Genomic DNA, 17,504 nt, shown 5'->3' on the forward strand with positions numbered 1-17,504 from the left:
TCACGATTGCTGAAAAAACGGTTTCGTAGAAAGGAGAACAAGGAAAATTATCCTTGTTAGCCCGTGTCCACCAACTTCATCATAGATTTTGCCTGTGGCCCAAGACAATTCCTCTTCCTTCATTCAGGGCGTTCTTATCTTGCGCAGTCCTAAGCTGATGACCAACTATTCTGCCTTCCACATTGTCGAGACAACATGAGTGCCAAGCAAGGCACCGAGGCCAGTAGAGAGGATGGAGAAATGGGTAAGCAAATTTACCAACGTTTTCTGCCAATCCTGTGTACGTGGCCCCTTCGTATCAATGCCTTTGCTGTTTCCTGAGCTTCTGACCTCAGCAACTAGCAGAAGAATTAACGGAACGTGTGATATCCATGCTGTTCTTTCTGCTTCTTGCGGGTGTAATACGCTGTCCTTGCTGTTTCTTGCAGAAATCATCCTTTGTTGAAATTAAACAGCGCCATCATAACCCCACATATTGGAACTGCAACAGTTCCCCCGGGCGTCCTGGTGGACGACAGGTTGGCCGTGAGCCAGCAGTGTGCCCTTGTGGCCAAGAGGGCCAACGGCATCCTGGGGTGCATTAAAAAGAGCGTGGCCAGCAGGTCGAGGGAGGTGATCCTCCCCCTCTACTCTGCCCTGGTGAGGCCTCATCTGGAGCACTGCGTCCAGTTCTGGGCTCCCCAGTACAGAAAGGACAGGGATCTCTTGGAAAGAGTCCAGCGGAGGGCCACAAAGATGGTGAAGGGCCTGGAGCATCTCCCTGTGGAGAAAGGCTGAGTGAGCTGGGTCTGTTCAGCCTTGAGAAAAGAAGACTGAGAGGGGACCTGATCCAGGTCTATCAGTATCTGAGGTGTGGGGGGCAGAATGGCGAGACCGGACTCTTTTCAGTGGTGAGTGGAGACAGGACAAGGGGAAACGGCCGGAAACTGCAGCATAGGAAGTTCTGCACCAATGTGCACAAGAACTTCTTTACAGTGAGGTGACGGAGCGCTGGAACAGGCTGCCCAGGAAGGCTGTGGATTCTCCTTCTCTGGAGATGTTCAAGACCTGCCTGGATGCCGACCTGTGCGACCTGCTGTAGGGAACCTGCTTTGGCAGGGGGTTGGACTCGATGATCTCTGGAGCTCCCTTCCAACCCCTACAATTCTGTGATGCTGTGATTCTGTGTGATTCACGCCACCCACGTGATGACAGAAGCAGCAATAGCAAACCTGTCAGAAGTCACGGAAGCGGGGCACGGGATGGGTTTGGCTTGATCTTGTAGAGCCGGGGTGGAAAATCAGTGTCTAGCAAATGGAAGTAAGGTCAGGTGACAGCAGTGAACTACAGACACGCTGTTCACCTCTGTAGGAGAAATATTCACGTGGGCAAAGCTCACCTGGAGTTGAAGGGGGCCCGTACTGTGGGAGACAGGTATCAAAAAGTGCGTTTTAAAATACGTCCGATTTTTGTCTGAGTTACTGGAAAACACACGCAAGACGGGAAACAGCAGCCCAAAGAGGATTGACAGGATGCTGTCTCAGAACTGACTTAGAGCTGTTGAGCCGTTAAGCCTGGGCTCAGAAAGCCCCACTGGCTGAGCACGTCACCTTTTGAGCACAGGCATTCCTGGCTTCAGCCGTGGATCTGCCAGCAATGGCAAGGGGCAGGATGTGGAAGGGGCCGCCCTCAAGCCAGCCAAAGCAGCCGGGGGCAAAGCTGTCAGCGTGCAGATTGCACAGCCACACTGGTGACACTAGAGAAGGCTCCCAGCTCCCAGCTCCCACTCCGAGATGGAGCTCGGAGGGAGGAGGACCGGGCTTTCCTCCTCATCTCCTCACGCAAGGTTTCTGCCTTGGATTTCAGCACCCTCGCAGCACACTGTGGTGCCCGTGCAGCTCCGGGTAGCCCTGCCGATGCAGGCCCGGGAACCCTGGGGAGGGGAGCACCTGGCTTTACAAGGCCCCCTCTGTAAAGCGCGCGTTTCACGGCGACCAAGGAAAGAGCCACGGTGTTTGGGGATGGGGTTGGGGTTTATTGGGTATAGGGAAAGGGTAATATGGAAAGCGGCGACGCCTTTAACAGTGTCACCGTGAGCGTCGCCGACAGTGAAAGGTGGTCCTCGTTGAGCTGTTGGGTGACACTTAGTGGATGTCTGGCTCCAGAATCTCACTGCTGCTGGATCTCTCGTGGTCCTGGTCGACGTGCCTGACCACGACTCTCCGGACCTGAGGAGTTCAGTGTAAAGCTCAGTAGTTTTGTGAGCGCAGAGACACGCAGCGCAACGCTGCAAGTCTCTCTGCAGTACGAGAGAGTGGTTCTGCTCATGCAGGTCTAGAGAGAGCAGGCTCCTGGTCCCTGTGATGTAACTGCAGCCCTTGTGGCCAGTCCCGATCTGGGGTAGCCTGCTGTGGGGCTGACTGACCAGGCACTGAGTCAGGCGGTGGCTGAGACCTCGGCCCGGGCAGATACAGGCTGTGAGAGCGAGGTGCTCGGGGCTCTGTGTTCTGGGAGGAGAGGGAGGGACGCCGGTTGGAGAACGGAGGGCCGCCAGACCCTGGCCGACACCTCAGAGCCTTCCGCCTGCAGCTGCCTGAGCTGCGCTGGGAACCTTCGTCCCCAGCGCCCGCTGGCTGGGTGTCTGTGCGGAGGTCTCCAGCTCCACCGCCAGCCGCTCTCCATCCCACAGGCCCAAGAGGGTCTTCCCTTGGCTTGCTACGGCTAGCTGTGACACGCTGCTTACGGGAGCCCACTTACCACTCTGCGTGACGCCTTCTCTGGCTTTGGTCCAGCAGGGGGTGCAGGTCTGTGCTCCGCTCCTGGCAGATGGAGGAGGCCAGGTGCGTGTGTGGATGGCCGACTCCACCACAGCACTGCAAGCTCACTGTAGGCACAGAGCGGGAGGGGGTGTGAGCACAGGGAGACCGGCCTCTGGCTGGGGCTCCCAAGCTTGGTGCCTGCCACCACTGCTGCAGGTGGCCGTGCCGAGAGCCCGCGTCCAGGAAAGGCCCCTCTTTTGCCCTGGTGCTGCAGGGGGTGGGAGAAGGGCAGTGTGGGAGAGCAAGCTGCCTGTCTGGAGAGCTTTACCTCTGGAGCCGGTCCTGCAGATCCTTCTCTGCGTCTCTCCGGCCCTGCTGCTCACGGGACACCTGCCCCACAATGAGCTTCACCACCTCCCGCAGGGCCTCATCTGTCCTCGAAGAAAGCTTCCTGCAACAGCGAGCACAAAATCCGTCTCACTCTTCAGCCGTGACGCCCCTGCCTCTTTCTTCACCCAGTCTGTTCCACGCGTGGCCCCACTTGGCCCCACAGCCACTCTGACGCAGGACGACTTCCACGCGTGGGCTGCCTTGGGCTCCACAGAGGCTCGTGGCATCGGGCCCTAACCACGACCGTATCCACGGCCTCAGAGCTCTCCGGGCGCTGCGTGCGGCACCACGACTCAAAAGCTGGCTTCCCTGATCCACAGCACAGGTGACTCACCACCCCCCTGCCCCTGGCCTCGGGTGCAGTTGGTGCACGCTTACCGTTTAGGCAAAGCAGCGCTGTCCCAGAAGACTGCGCGCGGCTCTTCCTCGGCCTCTTCCTGCTTCCCCATCATCCTCTCTCTCAGGCTGGGGGAGGAGCTGGAACTCTCTGTCTCGCTCCCAGACAGAGAGATTGAGTATTCTTCCTCGGTGACAGAGGTTTCCTGCATAGGAAAAGACACTCGGCGCTGTGGTGCTGCTTCCCAGCATGCAGCTCCCCGCAAGACCACTCCAGTGGGGACTGCAGTGGGGCAGGAAAAGAATCAGGAGAGGGACCTCAGCACGCTCTTGAGGCCATGTCTCAGCGTGACCAGGGCTTTGTTACAGCGCCCTGTTGGGTCCTCTTGCTCACAAAAGGCAGCAGTCCCCCACCCAGCGCTGCTGCACCACCACTACTGCTCTGGCCCGGGCGCCAGAGGCACCATGCAGTCTCAGCTCCCCTGGATGGGAAAGTGCTGCTGCTTTCTTGCAGGGATGCAAAGTACCTGGGCCGCTGGCAGCTTCACTTCTTCCGGCTCAGCTTCCGTGTCCTTCTCTTGCGACTTTTGCTGCTCGCCTTTTTCTGCTTTCTTCCCTTGCAACTTTTGCTGCTGCTTTTTCTGCGTCACTTTTGGAAATTTCTTCTCCTGCACCTCCTTCTCCGGCTTCACCTCCTTCTCCGGCTTTACCGGCTTCGCCTCCTTCACCGGCTTCACCTCCTTCACTGGTTTGACCGGCTTCACCGGCTTCACTGGTTTCACCGGCTTCACCGGCTTCACCTCCTTCACCGGCTTCACCTCCTTCACCTCCTTCACCGGCTTCACCTCCTTCACCTTTTTTGCCTCCCTCTCCTTCCTCACGTTCTTCCCCTTCTCCTCCTCCTTCCTCACATTCTGCCTCTTCACCACCTTTCCTTTCTTGGTCTCTAGAGCCTTTGCTTCGAGGTCGGCCTAAATGCAACAACAGGCAACGTTAGTCTCTGTGGAGGCTGAGGGCTTTCCCCTCCTGACTCCATTTCACCCTCTACCTCCCGCCTTTCTGGTCTGCTGCCAGGCTCCTGCGGACTCGACTGAAGAGCCCTTCTGCAACAGCCAGGAAAATAAACAACCACTAAAGGGCTAAAGGCAGCTGGCAGTTCTAGACAAGCAGTCAGGAACATCCCCAGATCAGCTCCTGGGGTGGCTTGCGGGAGGCTAACGGCAGTGAACAGCTTATTCCCAATCGCCCTCGCTGCTGATCTCTCTTCAAGCGAGGTGTCGCGTGAACGCGCAGCAAAGAGCGCTGTGAGAGTCAGTGATGCTCTTCTACAGTTCACTGAGACAAATGTGCTGCAGCACTCTGTGCCACGTACCATTCTCTTCTTCTCCCTCGCTATGGCAAAGAAGTCCACCATCCGGGGACCAGGCAGAGGAACTACTTTCTCTTGCTCTTCCTTTTCTGGCAAGGATCTCCTCGGGATGGCCGGTAGCTGCCTGTAAAGACACGGTGGGGAGAGTTGACAGGAGGGCAGGAGGTGCTGGGCCTGCGTTGCGTGCTTGAACGTGTTTCAGCAGCCTCCTCAGCAAAAAAAGTCTGCAAGAGCCCCCAAATGACTGAGCTGGTCTCTACCACTTCCCTTGGAGACCTGTGAACAGCCTGCGGCGCTGACAGCAGCCCACAAACACGCTCACTCTGCTCAAACGCTCCTAGGAAAGGAACACCCTCATCCCTTCCCGGGACGTTTCCTGTCCCTTTGGGCACCGGGCTCGGCAAACAGAAAGGCCCGGTTCGCTTCCACCTGAAGGGAAGCAAGAAAGTCTCTGCGCTCTCGCGAGGAGCACTTGCCATGAGTTACCCAGCTCAGAAGGGATGCTACGGGGCGTCTGTCATGCAGAGCTGCTTGAATCCATACAGCCTCTGGATCCGGGAGAAACTTCGCTCCCACGGAGGCAAGAGCGTGGCACCGCCCGCATTTCTTTGGCCAGGAGTCTCACCTGGTGCGAGGCTCTTTCTCCTCGGCTGCCTGGTCTCTGCCCCGCACTCCAGTCAGTGGCGGTAACCTCCTGGGAGGAAGCGCTGCGCGATGAAGGAGGCGCGTCTCGCAAAGGTCCCCTAGAAAGAGGAAAGGGGAAAACTTCCAACAGCTGTGCTTCTGGCACGGTTTTGGTCCGACTCCTCATGGCTGTGGGGCAACGCTGTTCCCTGGGGAACGCTACCTGAGGCCTTCATCTGGTCTGTGTGCTGAAATGGGGGAGGCCCTGGCAGTTGCCGGTGGTCTCAAAGAGCCATCGTGGGGAGGGGACTCGTTTAGCACAAGAGGAGCTGGCTCTTTCATCTCTTGATGCACGTCCCACGCACACAGCTTTGCTACTGGGGCGTGCTCACACCAGAGGAATTGCTTTTGAGACATCGGAGAATACGAAGGGAAGCGAGGGGAGGGATTTCCAGGGCTGGCAGGGCAGGCAGCCGAGTGGAGGCCACTGGGAAAGTGTCCTCTGCTGGGATGATCCCCGTGGCCACTTGTGATGGAGGGCTGCCCTGAGAACTCTCTTCGCAATGGATCGCTCAGGCTTTCCCATAACGGTACAAAGAGTCACCGGAAGCGTCTCACGCTCTTCCGGGCGCCCTGTGGTAAGGTCAGCTCTAACCGCCTCCAGACGAGGAGGAAGGCAAACACAGAGTCCCCCGATGGCAACCCCCGGGTCCCTCACCTTTCCTGCCTCTTGCCCAGTCTTGCCCACGTCTGGTCTTCACGTGGTACTTCAGGTCCACCTTTGCTGTGTCGGGCGTTTCAAGTTCGATCTCGTGCGTGTACCTGGAAGAGGAAGCAGCGGGCTGAAGGAAGGGCAACGCTTCCCCTCGCGGCGTGACCCAATAGCGGAGCGACAGAGACAGAACGCAGAGACGCTGTAAGGCCACGCTTCCCAGAGCAGCTCATTCTGGAGAACCGTACCAGGATCTCCAGTGCCTGGAGGGGCAGGTGAGGCCCGTCGGTGCGTGCCAGTGTTCTTCTGTCCTTGCTGTGAGAGCAGATGAGCTCCCAGCCAATCCCCCTGCCTGCTCCAGAGGAGGAAATATTCCCCTCTCGCTCAGAACAGACCGGTTGCTCCCCACCCAGTTACCCAACAGCCCTTTTCGCTCTCTTCTTGCCCTGCGACTTTCTTGCAGAATAACGTCCTCGCAGCTCTGAAGGCTCAACTCCACGCCCCCCGCCCGCACCTCTTTTGGGTGGCACTGCGCAGCAGCGACGGTATGAGACAGAGCTCTGCGGAAGCCCACCACGCTCGAGCTCCCGTCTGCACAACCATCTGTTCCTCCTCCAGCCCTTGGGTCCTTAGCCATACCCACTCTCATTTGCCGGACAAAAGAAGCCCAGGGAAAACCAGAAGGAAGACTGGCCTAAATGCCCCCCCCAGTTTCGACTCTGGCCCGGACGCAAAACGTCACTTTGCCACGCCACGCTCCTCCAAATGCCACCCAACTGAACTAGAGCGAGCGGGGAGTTCCCTGCCCGCTTCTCAGGCCTCTCAGCACCGCAAAGTACCGTGGCGAGTACCATCTCACTCAGGCGTGGGTGGCAGGAGCAAGCATACTCACATGGGAAAGACGGTAACGTGTCCGGAAGCCGTTAGGGAAGCCGCGCAGGCATTGCGTGAGATGACCGCCTTGCTCATTTCTGGCACCTGCAATCAGAACGGAAGCAGACGATGGGAGGTGGGGACACTGGCAATGGCTGGCAGCTCCAGTCTCTCTCAGCCCAACACGACGAGAGCCGCCACAGGGAAGGGTCCGGGCCTCAGCAAGCCTTGCTGTGCCTGTGCCTCTGCTCCGTGCTCTGAGCTGGGGCTGCGCAGTGACGCGCACCGTTTGTCCCTTGACAAAAAGCGAGGCCTTTTGAGGGCGCGTATCCCCGCGCAGAGCCGGGCCACCTCACGTACAGGAAGAGCTCTCCAGAGCCCGCTTTCCCGCACACCGCCAGGAGCCCGGCTGGCTGGAGAAGCATGGCACGCCAGGAGAAAGCAGTCCCCTCGTCCCCGGAAGGCGTTTCAGAAGAATCAGAGGTAGTGCTGGGAAAACGCAAGACCTACCCCAAGAAGAGCCTGCAGCGCCTCGGCAGTCCCATTGAGCTTCCCCAAGAAGTCCTCGTAGAACTTCATCTGGACACGCTTCCCTTCGATCAGCAGCATGCCGACATCCCACCAGACGAAGGCAACGTTCTGCCTCTTCCCTATGCAGGCGCTGAACTGGCAGACGGTCCTTTGCACGCAAAGCCGCGCCGCGCCTTCAGAGATGCCGGTTTCCGAGGCTATCTCATCATAAGGAAGTTGCTGATACTCGTCGTGTCCTGGAGAAGCGAGAGGAGAGGAGCGTGAGCACTTGGGGAGCCATGGGCAGGCCACGCTCAAAAGGCAGCAGCTTCCAGGCCCTCGGGCAACGCACTGCTGTTCTGTAGTCTTTGAGATTGTGAGGCGGAACCATTGGTACGTCTCTGTGGAGACGCTGAGACGCGGAGCCGATGAGACCGGAATGAAACCTGCTGCTGAAGCAGCTGAAGGAGTGTGCTGCTACCCTCTGCTGCCATTTGCAATGGCAGTCTGTCACACTGTCCCCACCAGAGTGCCAGGGCAGGCTCCTCTGTCAGACTCCACTCTTCCTACCTGCAACGTCTACGTAGTCGTATTGGAGGTCGTGGTCCTGCGCAAGAGCCTTTGCCAGATGAAACACGGGTCTCTCAACAAGAACCACATTGTTCTGCTGGTTGACCATGTGCTCTCTGACAACGGTGAAAGCGCCCAGTTCAGGAATGCTCACAGCCTGAAAGAGGAGAAAGGGCGGATCAGAAGAAGTTGTGCAGGGAATGACGGAAGACTATTTCCCTCTCGCCCCTCCTCCCCGTGAAGAACCAGAGAGCGCAGTCTTCTGGCTCATAAAGACACAAGCGGGGCTCCCAAACTTGCAGTCACCCCCACAGGATCCCTCTGACTCTGCCGGCAGAGGAAGGAAGCACGCAGGCCCAGAAAATGCCCAGCCCTCTTTCCATCATTAGGCCTGGAGCCCCTGGCAGTTCAGAGCTGACGGTGGAGCCAGCCCGCGGCCCCCGTCTCGCATCGCGGTGCCCCTCTGGGGCGCGGGTCCTGCTTCCACGGAGGGCAAGAATAGCTGCGCTCCGTGGCAAATGGGCCATCGGGGCTGAATCAACCGCGAGAGGGACGAAGGGCGTAGGAGGCAAGTCCCACCTGGTAGAGAGCCAGCTGTCGGCCGAGATAATAGGATGTGCTGAACCAAAACTTAGCGAGCTCTGCAAAACAAAAGGAAAGACGCGTCACGCTCCCAGGCGGCCACCTCCAAACCCTTCAGCACGCCCAATTCCCGCCACAGGAACGGCGCGCTGCTGAGCCTTCCGAGCCATTCGGTTCCGCCGGCGGCTTCTGCTCGCAGATCCCCGGGAAGGCAGGGGCCAGGCCGGGAGCAGAAGCCAGCAGTCGCGCCCGCCCGAGCGCTCCTCGCGCCCCCGGGCTGCCAAGGCAGCCGCCTTCGCGCCGCAACCCGCCCTGCTCAGCCGTCCCCGCCTCCCTCCATCCCTCCCTCAGGAGCAGGGCTTCCACACCTGCGCTCGGAGCTGTCACCGGCCCGACAACACGCGCGCGCCGCCGGGCCCGAAGGCCTTACCAGACTTCCGGATCATCTCCGCAGTCGGAGTCGAGCGGGGTCTCGAGAAGAGGGAGTTCGCCATCTTCCTTCCCCCCTCGCCGCAGGTCAACGACCGCGGCGGGCGGGCGGCCGGCCAAACGGCCCTCCTCCTCAGCCCTTCGCCCCTGCCCTCCCGCTTCTCTCTGCCTACTGCTCCTCACGGAACGGCGGATGCTCCAGAGCACGGCGGCGAGATCAGCTCCTCGGCGAGCGCCCGGAGCCTCGTCGGCCTCTCTGGGAAATGAGGGGTCGGCGAGCTTCGAGGCGGCGCTCACCGCTGCGACGCGCGCCGTGCCATTGTGAGCTCAGGCCGCGTCACAGAGGGGCTGCCGCGCCCTGCCGTCAGAGCGGGCTCCGGGCAGGGACGCCTTCGGGGAGCGGGCCTGCGGCAAGCGGGCTCTCCTGAGCGGGAGAGCGGCGAGCTGCTGGAACGGGCCGCCTGCCCGGAGAGGCTGCGGGCAGAGGCCCCGTCCGGCCCCCGAGGCGTTCGAGGCCGGCTCGGAGGCGGCCCGCTCCGCCGTGACATGGGGAGGTCGGCGGACATCCGCGATCCTCGGGGCGCCTTCCGAGCCGGGCCGTTCTGCGGTTCCGCGGGCCTCCCGGCGCTGCGTCGCGACCGACGGGGCCTTCGCCTGGGCGCGAAGGGGCTCGCCCCGCGCTCCTCGCTCGCTCCGCGTCCTCGGACCGAAACGCCGGGCCCGAACCGCCGACGGCTTCTGGCCGCCCTCCCGCGACTCCTCCCGCCTTCGCCTGGGACTCGGACGCCTGGGCTTCGGGCGGAGGGCGGGCGGGCCCCGGTGGCGGCCCGCGGGAACGGAGCCCCGCGGCTTCGCCGGCCGAACGCGGCCCTGCCCGGAGCCGAGGCTGCAGCGCCTGAGGCGCGGACTCAGGTGTGACCGATCCTCAGCGTCTGCTACCAGTGCTCACGGCACTTCTGTACCTTCACGGCCTTCCTGTTCCTGGCTTCGCCAGCCGCCCCTACACCTTTCCCAGCCGCCCTTAGGCGCCAACAGAGCGTTCCGCAAACGCCCTTCAGCCCTTCGTGCGGGCGCTCATCCACTCACAGCCGCTCTTTCTTCTTCCTCAGCTGTCCTCGGTTCTCGTGCCGTTTAGCTTGCTCCACAGCTGCTGCTCCGAACGGTTCTCCTTGTCTTCCCACAGTTCCCCCCTTTCTGTTTATTTGCAAACTACAACATAATAACACCAATTGTCTTGCTAAAATAATGGGTGTAACTCAATCGAGCCCTCGACTGACAGTACTCCGAGGCAAGGCAAACACAGCATAATGACAAGAAACACTGTCAGCCCACTGAAAAGAACAACACACGTTTGGCTGCAACCCAAGTTTCTGCAACCTGGAAATAAATCCCTGAGGGTCCCGTTCTGTGTAACTGGTTAGGAAAAGGTCTTCAACTTTTGCATATTCTGATGGATTCTGATTCTGAACGATCACTAAAGGTGGATGGGAAAGTTGCAGGAACAGAACACTTGTGAAGGTACAGAAGTGACGTGAGCACTGGTAACACACGATGAGGATGCATCAAATCCTGTTTACTCACATTCGATCCACTACTGAAATAAAAGAAGCACGCAGCAACCTAGATAACGCCTAAGAATTCCAATTCTTGAGACCGCCTTGACAACACAGGGAAATCACCCGCTACATCACACCATTACTGACGTTGTTATGTGCAATGCAACACATGTTACAAAGCAGTGCCAGCAAGCAAGAAGCACACAATCCCAGTCGTAAGGGATGATGCTACTTTCTGCCTTGAGAGGAGGACGAGCACGTCGTGCTGGAACCCACGTGGGGCCAGTCCCTGTGGAAGCACAAGCATATCCACGACCCCAAGCTATCAGCGGACAGGGACCTTCCCAGCAGCGCGGGGCCGTGCTCCGAACGTTGACCATTGGCCGTTCCTCGAGCACTGGGCAGGCCCCGAAATGACGATCCACACCAGTTGCATCTGTGTGGTGACGATTCAAAACAGTCAGCACAAGCAGAGCCTTGCATAATCTTTCTCGTGGCGCGTGTCCCGTATTCCCCTTCTTTGTTCCTTACGAACGGACTGCAGCGTTTGATGAGTGTGCTCGATGGTAGCTTGTGCAGCGGGAGAACGAGGGATGCCTGCAATGCGCCCAATTCCCACAGAAGAGTGTGGGAAAGCAGCTTTGCGTTCCCTTTGCTGAAGGAACTGGGGACCAGGTTTCACGATTGCTGAAAAAACGGTTTCGTAGAAAGGAGAACAAGGAAAATTATCCTTGTTAGCCCGTGTCCACCAACTTCATCATAGATTTTGCCTGTGGCCCAAGACAATTCCTCTTCCTTCATTCAGGGCGTTCTTATCTTGCGCAGTCCTAAGCTGATGACCAACTATTCTGCCTTCCACATTGTCGAGACAACATGAGTGCCAAGCAAGGCACCGAGGCCAGTAGAGAGGATGGAGAAATGGGTAAGCAAATTTACCAACGTTTTCTGCCAATCCTGTGTACGTGGCCCCTTCGTATCAATGCCTTTGCTGTTTCCTGAGCTTCTGACCTCAGCAACTAGCAGAAGAATTAACGGAACGTGTGATATCCATGCTGTTCTTTCTGCTTCTTGCGGGTGTAATACGCTGTCCTTGCTGTTTCTTGCAGAAATCATCCTTTGTTGAAATTAAATAACGCCATCATAACCCCACATATTGGAACTGCAACAGTTCAAGCCACCCACATGATGACAGAAGAAGCAATAGCAAACATGCTGTCCGTTCTCAACTGTCAACCCGTTCCAAGTGAAGTGTTTCCCCAATGATGCGCACCAAACAGCAGCGCTAAATCTCTGGCCCACGAGAAAGCTCCGTTTCATACAGAACCACTATTAGTTTTGAGCAGGAAAAAAAAGCAGCCGTGTTCCTGCACAGCTCTTTTGGTCAATCTGCTGCAAAGCTGTCAACTCGCTCAGCTTACTCTGTACTGGCATTTACAAATTCAAAACAGCGAAGTGGAACAGATAAAACGGTTCCGTTTGAACACTTTGATGCCTTCATCATTCGCTCAATTATTTGGAAGGGTTCCATTAATGAGCGCTGGACCCTTTTCAAGCACCATCTCTTTATGAAGAGCGGGGCAACTGGCAAATGCCATATGTCAGAAGTCACGGAAGCGGGGCACGGGATGGGTTTGGCTTGATCTTGTAGAGCCGGGGTGGAAAATCAGTGTCTAGCAAATGGAAGTAAGGCCAGGTGACAGCAGTGAACTACAGACATGCTGTTCACCTCTGTAGGAGAAATATTCACGTGGGCAAAGCTCACCTGGAGTTGAAGGGGGCCCGTACTGTGGGAGACAGGTATCAAAAAGTGCGTTTTAAAATACGTCCGATTTTTGTCTGAGTTACTGGAAAACACACGCAAGACGGGAAACAGCAGCCCAAAGAGGATTGACAGGATGCTGTCTCAGAACTGACTTAGAGCTGTTGAGCCGTTAAGCCTGGGCTCAGAAAGCCCCACTGGCTGAGCACGTCACCTTTTGAGCACAGGCATTCCTGGCTTCAGCCGTGGATCTGCCAGCAATGGCAAGGGGCAGGATGTGGAAGGGGCCGCCCTCAAGCCAGCCAAAGCAGCCGGGGGCAAAGCTGTCAGCGTGCAGATTGCACAGCCACACTGGTGACACTAGAGAAGGCTCCCAGCTCCCAGCTCCCACTCCGAGATGGAGCTCGGAGGGAGGAGGACCGGGCTTTCCTCCTCATCTCCTCACGCAAGGTTTCTGCCTTGGATTTCAGCACCCTCGCAGCACACTGTGGTGCCCGTGCAGCTCCGGGTAGCCCTGCCGATGCAGGCCCGGGAACCCTGGGGAGGGGAGCACCTGGCTTTACAAGGCCCCTCTGTAAAGCGCGCGTTTCACGGCGACCAAGGAATGAGCCACGGTGTTTGGGGATGGGGTTGGGGTTTATTGGGTATAGGGAAAGGGTAATATGGAAAGCGGCGACGCCTTTAACAGTGTCACCGTGAGCGTCGCCGACAGTGAAAGGTGGTCCTCGTTGAGCTGTTGGGTGACACTTAGTGGATGTCTGGCTCCAGAATCTCACTGCTGCTGGATCTCTCGTGGTCCTGGTCGACGTGCCTGACCACGACTCTCCGGACCTGAGGAGTTCAGTGTAAAGCTCAGTAGTTTTGTGAGCGCAGAGACACGCAGCGCAACGCTGCAAGTCTCTCTGCAGTACGAGAGAGTGGTTCTGCTCATGCAGGTCTAGAGAGAGCAGGCTCCTGGTCCCTGTGATGTAACTGCAGCCCTTGTGGCCAGTCCCGATCTGGGGTAGCCTGCTGTGGGGCTGACTGACCAGGCACTGAGTCAGGCGGTGGCTGAGACCTCGGCCCGGGCAGATACAGGCTGTGAGAGCGAGGTGCTCGGGGCTCTGTGTTCTGGGAGGAGAGGGAGGGACGCCGGTTGGAGAACGGAGGGCCGCCAGACCCTGGCCGACACCTCAGAGCCTTCCGCCTGCAGCTGCCTGAGCTGCGCTGGGAACCTTCGTCCCCAGCGCCCGCTGGCTGGGTGTCTGTGCGGAGGTCTCCAGCTCCACCGCCAGCCGCTCTCCATCCCACAGGCCCAAGAGGGTCTTCCCTTGGCTTGCTACGGCTAGCTGTGACACGCTGCTTACGGGAGCCCACTTACCACTCTGCGTGACGCCTTCTCTGGCTTTGGTCCAGCAGGGGGTGCAGGTCTGTGCTCCGCTCCTGGCAGATGGAGGAGGCCAGGTGCGTGTGTGGATGGCCGACTCCACCACAGCACTGCAAGCTCACTGTAGGCACAGAGCGGGAGGGGGTGTGAGCACAGGGAGACCGGCCTCTGGCTGGGGCTCCCAAGCTTGGTGCCTGCCACCACTGCTGCAGGTGGCCGTGCCGAGAGCCCGCGTCCAGGAAAGGCCCCTCTTTTGCCCTGGTGCTGCAGGGGGTGGGAGAAGGGCAGTGTGGGAGAGCAAGCTGCCTGTCTGGAGAGCTTTACCTCTGGAGCCGGTCCTGCAGATCCTTCTCTGCGTCTCTCCGGCCCTGCTGCTCACGGGACACCTGCCCCACAATGAGCTTCACCACCTCCCGCAGGGCCTCATCTGTCCTCGAAGAAAGCTTCCTGCAACAGCGAGCACAAAATCCGTCTCACTCTTCAGCCGTGACGCCCCTGCCTCTTTCTTCACCCAGTCTGTTCCACGCGTGGCCCCACTTGGCCCCACAGCCACTCTGACGCAGGACGACTTCCACGCGTGGGCTGCCTTGGGCTCCACAGAGGCTCGTGGCATCGGGCCCTAACCACGACCGTATCCACGGCCTCAGAGCTCTCCGGGCGCTGCGTGCGGCACCACGACTCAAAAGCTGGCTTCCCTGATCCACAGCACAGGTGACTCACCACCCCCCTGCCCCTGGCCTCGGGTGCAGTTGGTGCACGCTTACCGTTTAGGCAAAGCAGCGCTGTCCCAGAAGACTGCGCGCGGCTCTTCCTCGGCCTCTTCCTGCTTCCCCATCATCCTCTCTCTCAGGCTGGGGGAGGAGCTGGAACTCTCTGTCTCGCTCCCAGACAGAGAGATTGAGTATTCTTCCTCGGTGACAGAGGTTTCCTGCATAGGAAAAGACACTCGGCGCTGTGGTGCTGCTTCCCAGCATGCAGCTCCCCGCAAGACCACTCCAGTGGGGACTGCAGTGGGGCAGGAAAAGAATCAGGAGAGGGACCTCAGCACGCTCTTGAGGCCATGTCTCAGCGTGACCAGGGCTTTGTTACAGCGCCCTGTTGGGTCCTCTTGCTCACAAAAGGCAGCAGTCCCCCACCCAGCGCTGCTGCACCACCACTACTGCTCTGGCCCGGGTGCCAGAGGCACCATGCAGTCTCAGCTCCCCTGGATGGGAAAGTGCTGCTGCTTTCTTGCAGGGATGCAAAGTACCTGGGCCGCTGGCAGCTTCACTTCTTCCGGCTCAGCTTCCGTGTCCTTCTCTTGCGACTTTTGCTGCTCGCCTTTTTCTGCTTTCTTCCCTTGCAACTTTTGCTGCTGCTTTTTCTGCGTCACTTTTGGAAATTTCTTCTCCTGCACCTCCTTCTCCGGCTTCACCTCCTTCTCCGGCTTCACCGGCTTCGCCTCCTTCACTGGTTTGACCGGCTTCACCGGCTTCACCGGCTTCACTGGTTTCACCGGCTTCACCGGCTTCACCTCCTTCACCGGCTTCACCTCCTTCACCGGCTTCACCTCCTTCACCTCCTTCACCTTTTTCGCCTCCCTCTCCTTCCTCACGTTCTTCCCCTTCTCCTCCTCCTTCCTCACATTCTGCCTCTTCACCACCTTTCCTTTCTTGGTCTCTAGAGCCTTTGCTTCGAGGTCGGCCTAAATGCAACAACAGGCAACGTTAGTCTCTGTGGAGGCTGAGGGCTTTCCCCTCCTGACTCCATTTCACCCTCTACCTCCCGCCTTTCTGGTCTGCTGCCAGGCTCCCGCGGACTCGACTGAAGAGCCCTTCTGCAACAGCCAGGAAAATAAACAACCACTAAAGGGCTAAAGGCAGCTGGCAGTTCTAGACAAGCAGTCAGGAACATCCCCAGATCAGCTCCTGGGGTGGCTTGCGGGAGGCTAACGGCAGTGAACAGCTTATTCCCAATCGCCCTCGCTGCTGATCTCTCTTCAAGCGAGGTGTCGCGTGAACGCGCAGCAAAGAGCGCTGTGAGAGTCAGTGATGCTCTTCTACAGTTCACTGAGACAAATGTGCTGCAGCACTCTGTGCCACGTACCATTCTCTTCTTCTCCCTCGCTATGGCAAAGAAGTCCACCATCCGGGGACCCAGCAGAGGAACGACTTTCTCTTGCTCTTCCTTTTCTGGCAAGGATCTCCTCGGGATGGCCGGTAGCTGCCTGTAAAGACACGGTGGGGAGAGTTGACAGGAGGGCAGGAGGTGCTGGGTCTGCGTTGCGTGCTTGAACGTGTTTCAGCAGCCTCCTCAGCAAAAAAAGTCTGCAAGAGCCCCCAAATGACTGAGCTGCAGTAATAAAAACTGATACATTTTTGAGAGTTGTGCTAGATTAACGCTCTGATCAGATCAATAATGCTTTTGAATTTAGCGTTATATTATATATCTTTTACTTAGTCCAGCTACTGCAGAACGTCAAACACATGTTTTGTGTTTTTCAATTGCAGGATGTTCTACAGAGCCTCGTTGGATGCTCCTTTCTCAGAGGGCTTCAAACACTTTTGCACACGTGTTGACAGAGCTTATCAATAGAGCTCTAGGCTAGGTTTGAATGGAAAACTGGCTAAAACCAATCTGACCTGGTGTAAGACAGGGGACAGCACACCAACATTTTAGAGAGTGCATGCTAATGAGACCCTCGAGCATTCTCCATGATGTGCTGAGTGTAATGAAGCACATTTGAAATATTTGTACACCAATGTAAACAGCATGAGGAACAAGCAAGAGCAGCTAGATGTCTTGGCACAGAACCAGAGACGTATCATCCTTGGTATAACTAAAACCTGCTTGGAAGTGTTTTGTGACTGGCGTGTCACAATGGACTGACATTTCCAGGCTCTTCAGTAGGTTTTTTCTTTTGGTTTTGGGTTTTCTTTTTGTTTGTTTGTTTTTTTGCTTTTTGAGCAAACATTAAAAATAGGGGGGTGGTGGGAGAAGAAAAACAAACAGTACAATATTTGTCACCTTTATAAAATCGTGAAGACTTTCCCTTATTCTGGAATACAGTCGGGCTTCTTGAAGGTGTGGTAAAATGAACATTTAGCACAGTAACTGTAGACAAAGAGCCAGATATTCACAAGCAAATAGTGAAAACACTACTAACAAGACAGCAGTCTGCACTGCTGTAGGGAATTGCTGTATTTTCAGTCCTCCAACAGCACCCTGCTCTCTCCTCACCCCCAGCTCTTTACAAGATTCCCATTAAAAACCAAAGGGAACTATTACATGTCTTTTTTTTTTTTTTTTAACAGCTGTCTATCAACAGATTTCCTGGAAACCACAAACAAGTGGTCAGTGAGTTCTGGAGAAAAATAATGTAATGCTTTTTTAACTTGAGTGCTAGAGTCCTCATTTAAAAACACACATCTAAGCAACTGCAGTTAAAAAGTCACTAGTGTCATCTCAGGACAGGAGGCTGGAAAGATAAAGAATAGAAAAATTAACCTGTATCACAAAGTTCATGGTGAACCCGTGCAATTTACTTGCAGGAGTTCGATTTGTTCCAGCGCTTTTCTAAAATTCTTAGACACAGTAAATGGTGATTTTGGGACAGGACAGAAGATTTATACACCAGAGCATTTATGGCATGAAACTCAGTTATTGATGAGAAATTACTGCATGTTATACGCCTGGTGACAGTGACCTTAC

The 17,504-nt window shown here is 57.0% G+C and overlaps 2 protein-coding genes and 1 long non-coding RNA gene across 3 annotated transcripts; 1 reads left to right on the forward strand and 2 right to left on the reverse strand.

Moving 5' to 3' along the window:
• Window positions 1-1,993: 1,993 nt before the first annotated feature.
• On the reverse strand, window positions 1,994-9,276 carry LOC128087781 (coiled-coil domain-containing protein 81-like). Its single transcript, XM_052697687.1, has 13 exons — window positions 9,135-9,276; window positions 8,702-8,763; window positions 8,123-8,279; window positions 7,553-7,809; window positions 7,062-7,147; window positions 6,176-6,279; window positions 5,459-5,576; window positions 4,837-4,957; window positions 3,992-4,435; window positions 3,507-3,670; window positions 3,067-3,189; window positions 2,737-2,863; window positions 1,994-2,207 (listed from the first exon to the last, which is right to left on the reverse strand). The coding sequence occupies exons 1-13, from the start codon at window positions 9,196-9,198 to the stop codon at window positions 2,124-2,126; spliced, it is 1,911 nt and encodes a 636-aa protein (XP_052553647.1). The 5' UTR covers window positions 9,199-9,276; the 3' UTR covers window positions 1,994-2,123.
• Window positions 9,277-9,991: 715 nt separating this feature from the next.
• LOC128087806 (uncharacterized) lies at window positions 9,992-12,170 on the forward strand. The gene is made up of 2 exons (XR_008210017.1): window positions 9,992-11,611; window positions 11,796-12,170. It is a non-coding gene; the product is annotated as an uncharacterized LOC128087806 (long non-coding RNA).
• Window positions 12,171-13,065: 895 nt separating this feature from the next.
• LOC128087696 (DNA ligase 1-like) lies at window positions 13,066-17,476 on the reverse strand. Its single transcript, XM_052697552.1, has 7 exons — window positions 17,472-17,476; window positions 15,900-16,020; window positions 15,064-15,498; window positions 14,579-14,742; window positions 14,139-14,261; window positions 13,809-13,935; window positions 13,066-13,279 (listed from the first exon to the last, which is right to left on the reverse strand). Exons 1-7 carry the CDS (start codon window positions 17,474-17,476, stop codon window positions 13,196-13,198), a joined length of 1,059 nt encoding a protein of 352 aa, XP_052553512.1. The 3' UTR covers window positions 13,066-13,195.
• Between the last annotated feature and the right edge of the window lie 28 nt (window positions 17,477-17,504).

This window comes from Tympanuchus pallidicinctus, unplaced genomic scaffold (assembly GCF_026119805.1).
Source record: "Tympanuchus pallidicinctus isolate F22 unplaced genomic scaffold, pur_lepc_1.0 scaffold31, whole genome shotgun sequence".
Classification (NCBI taxonomy): Eukaryota; Metazoa; Chordata; class Aves; order Galliformes; family Phasianidae; genus Tympanuchus; species Tympanuchus pallidicinctus.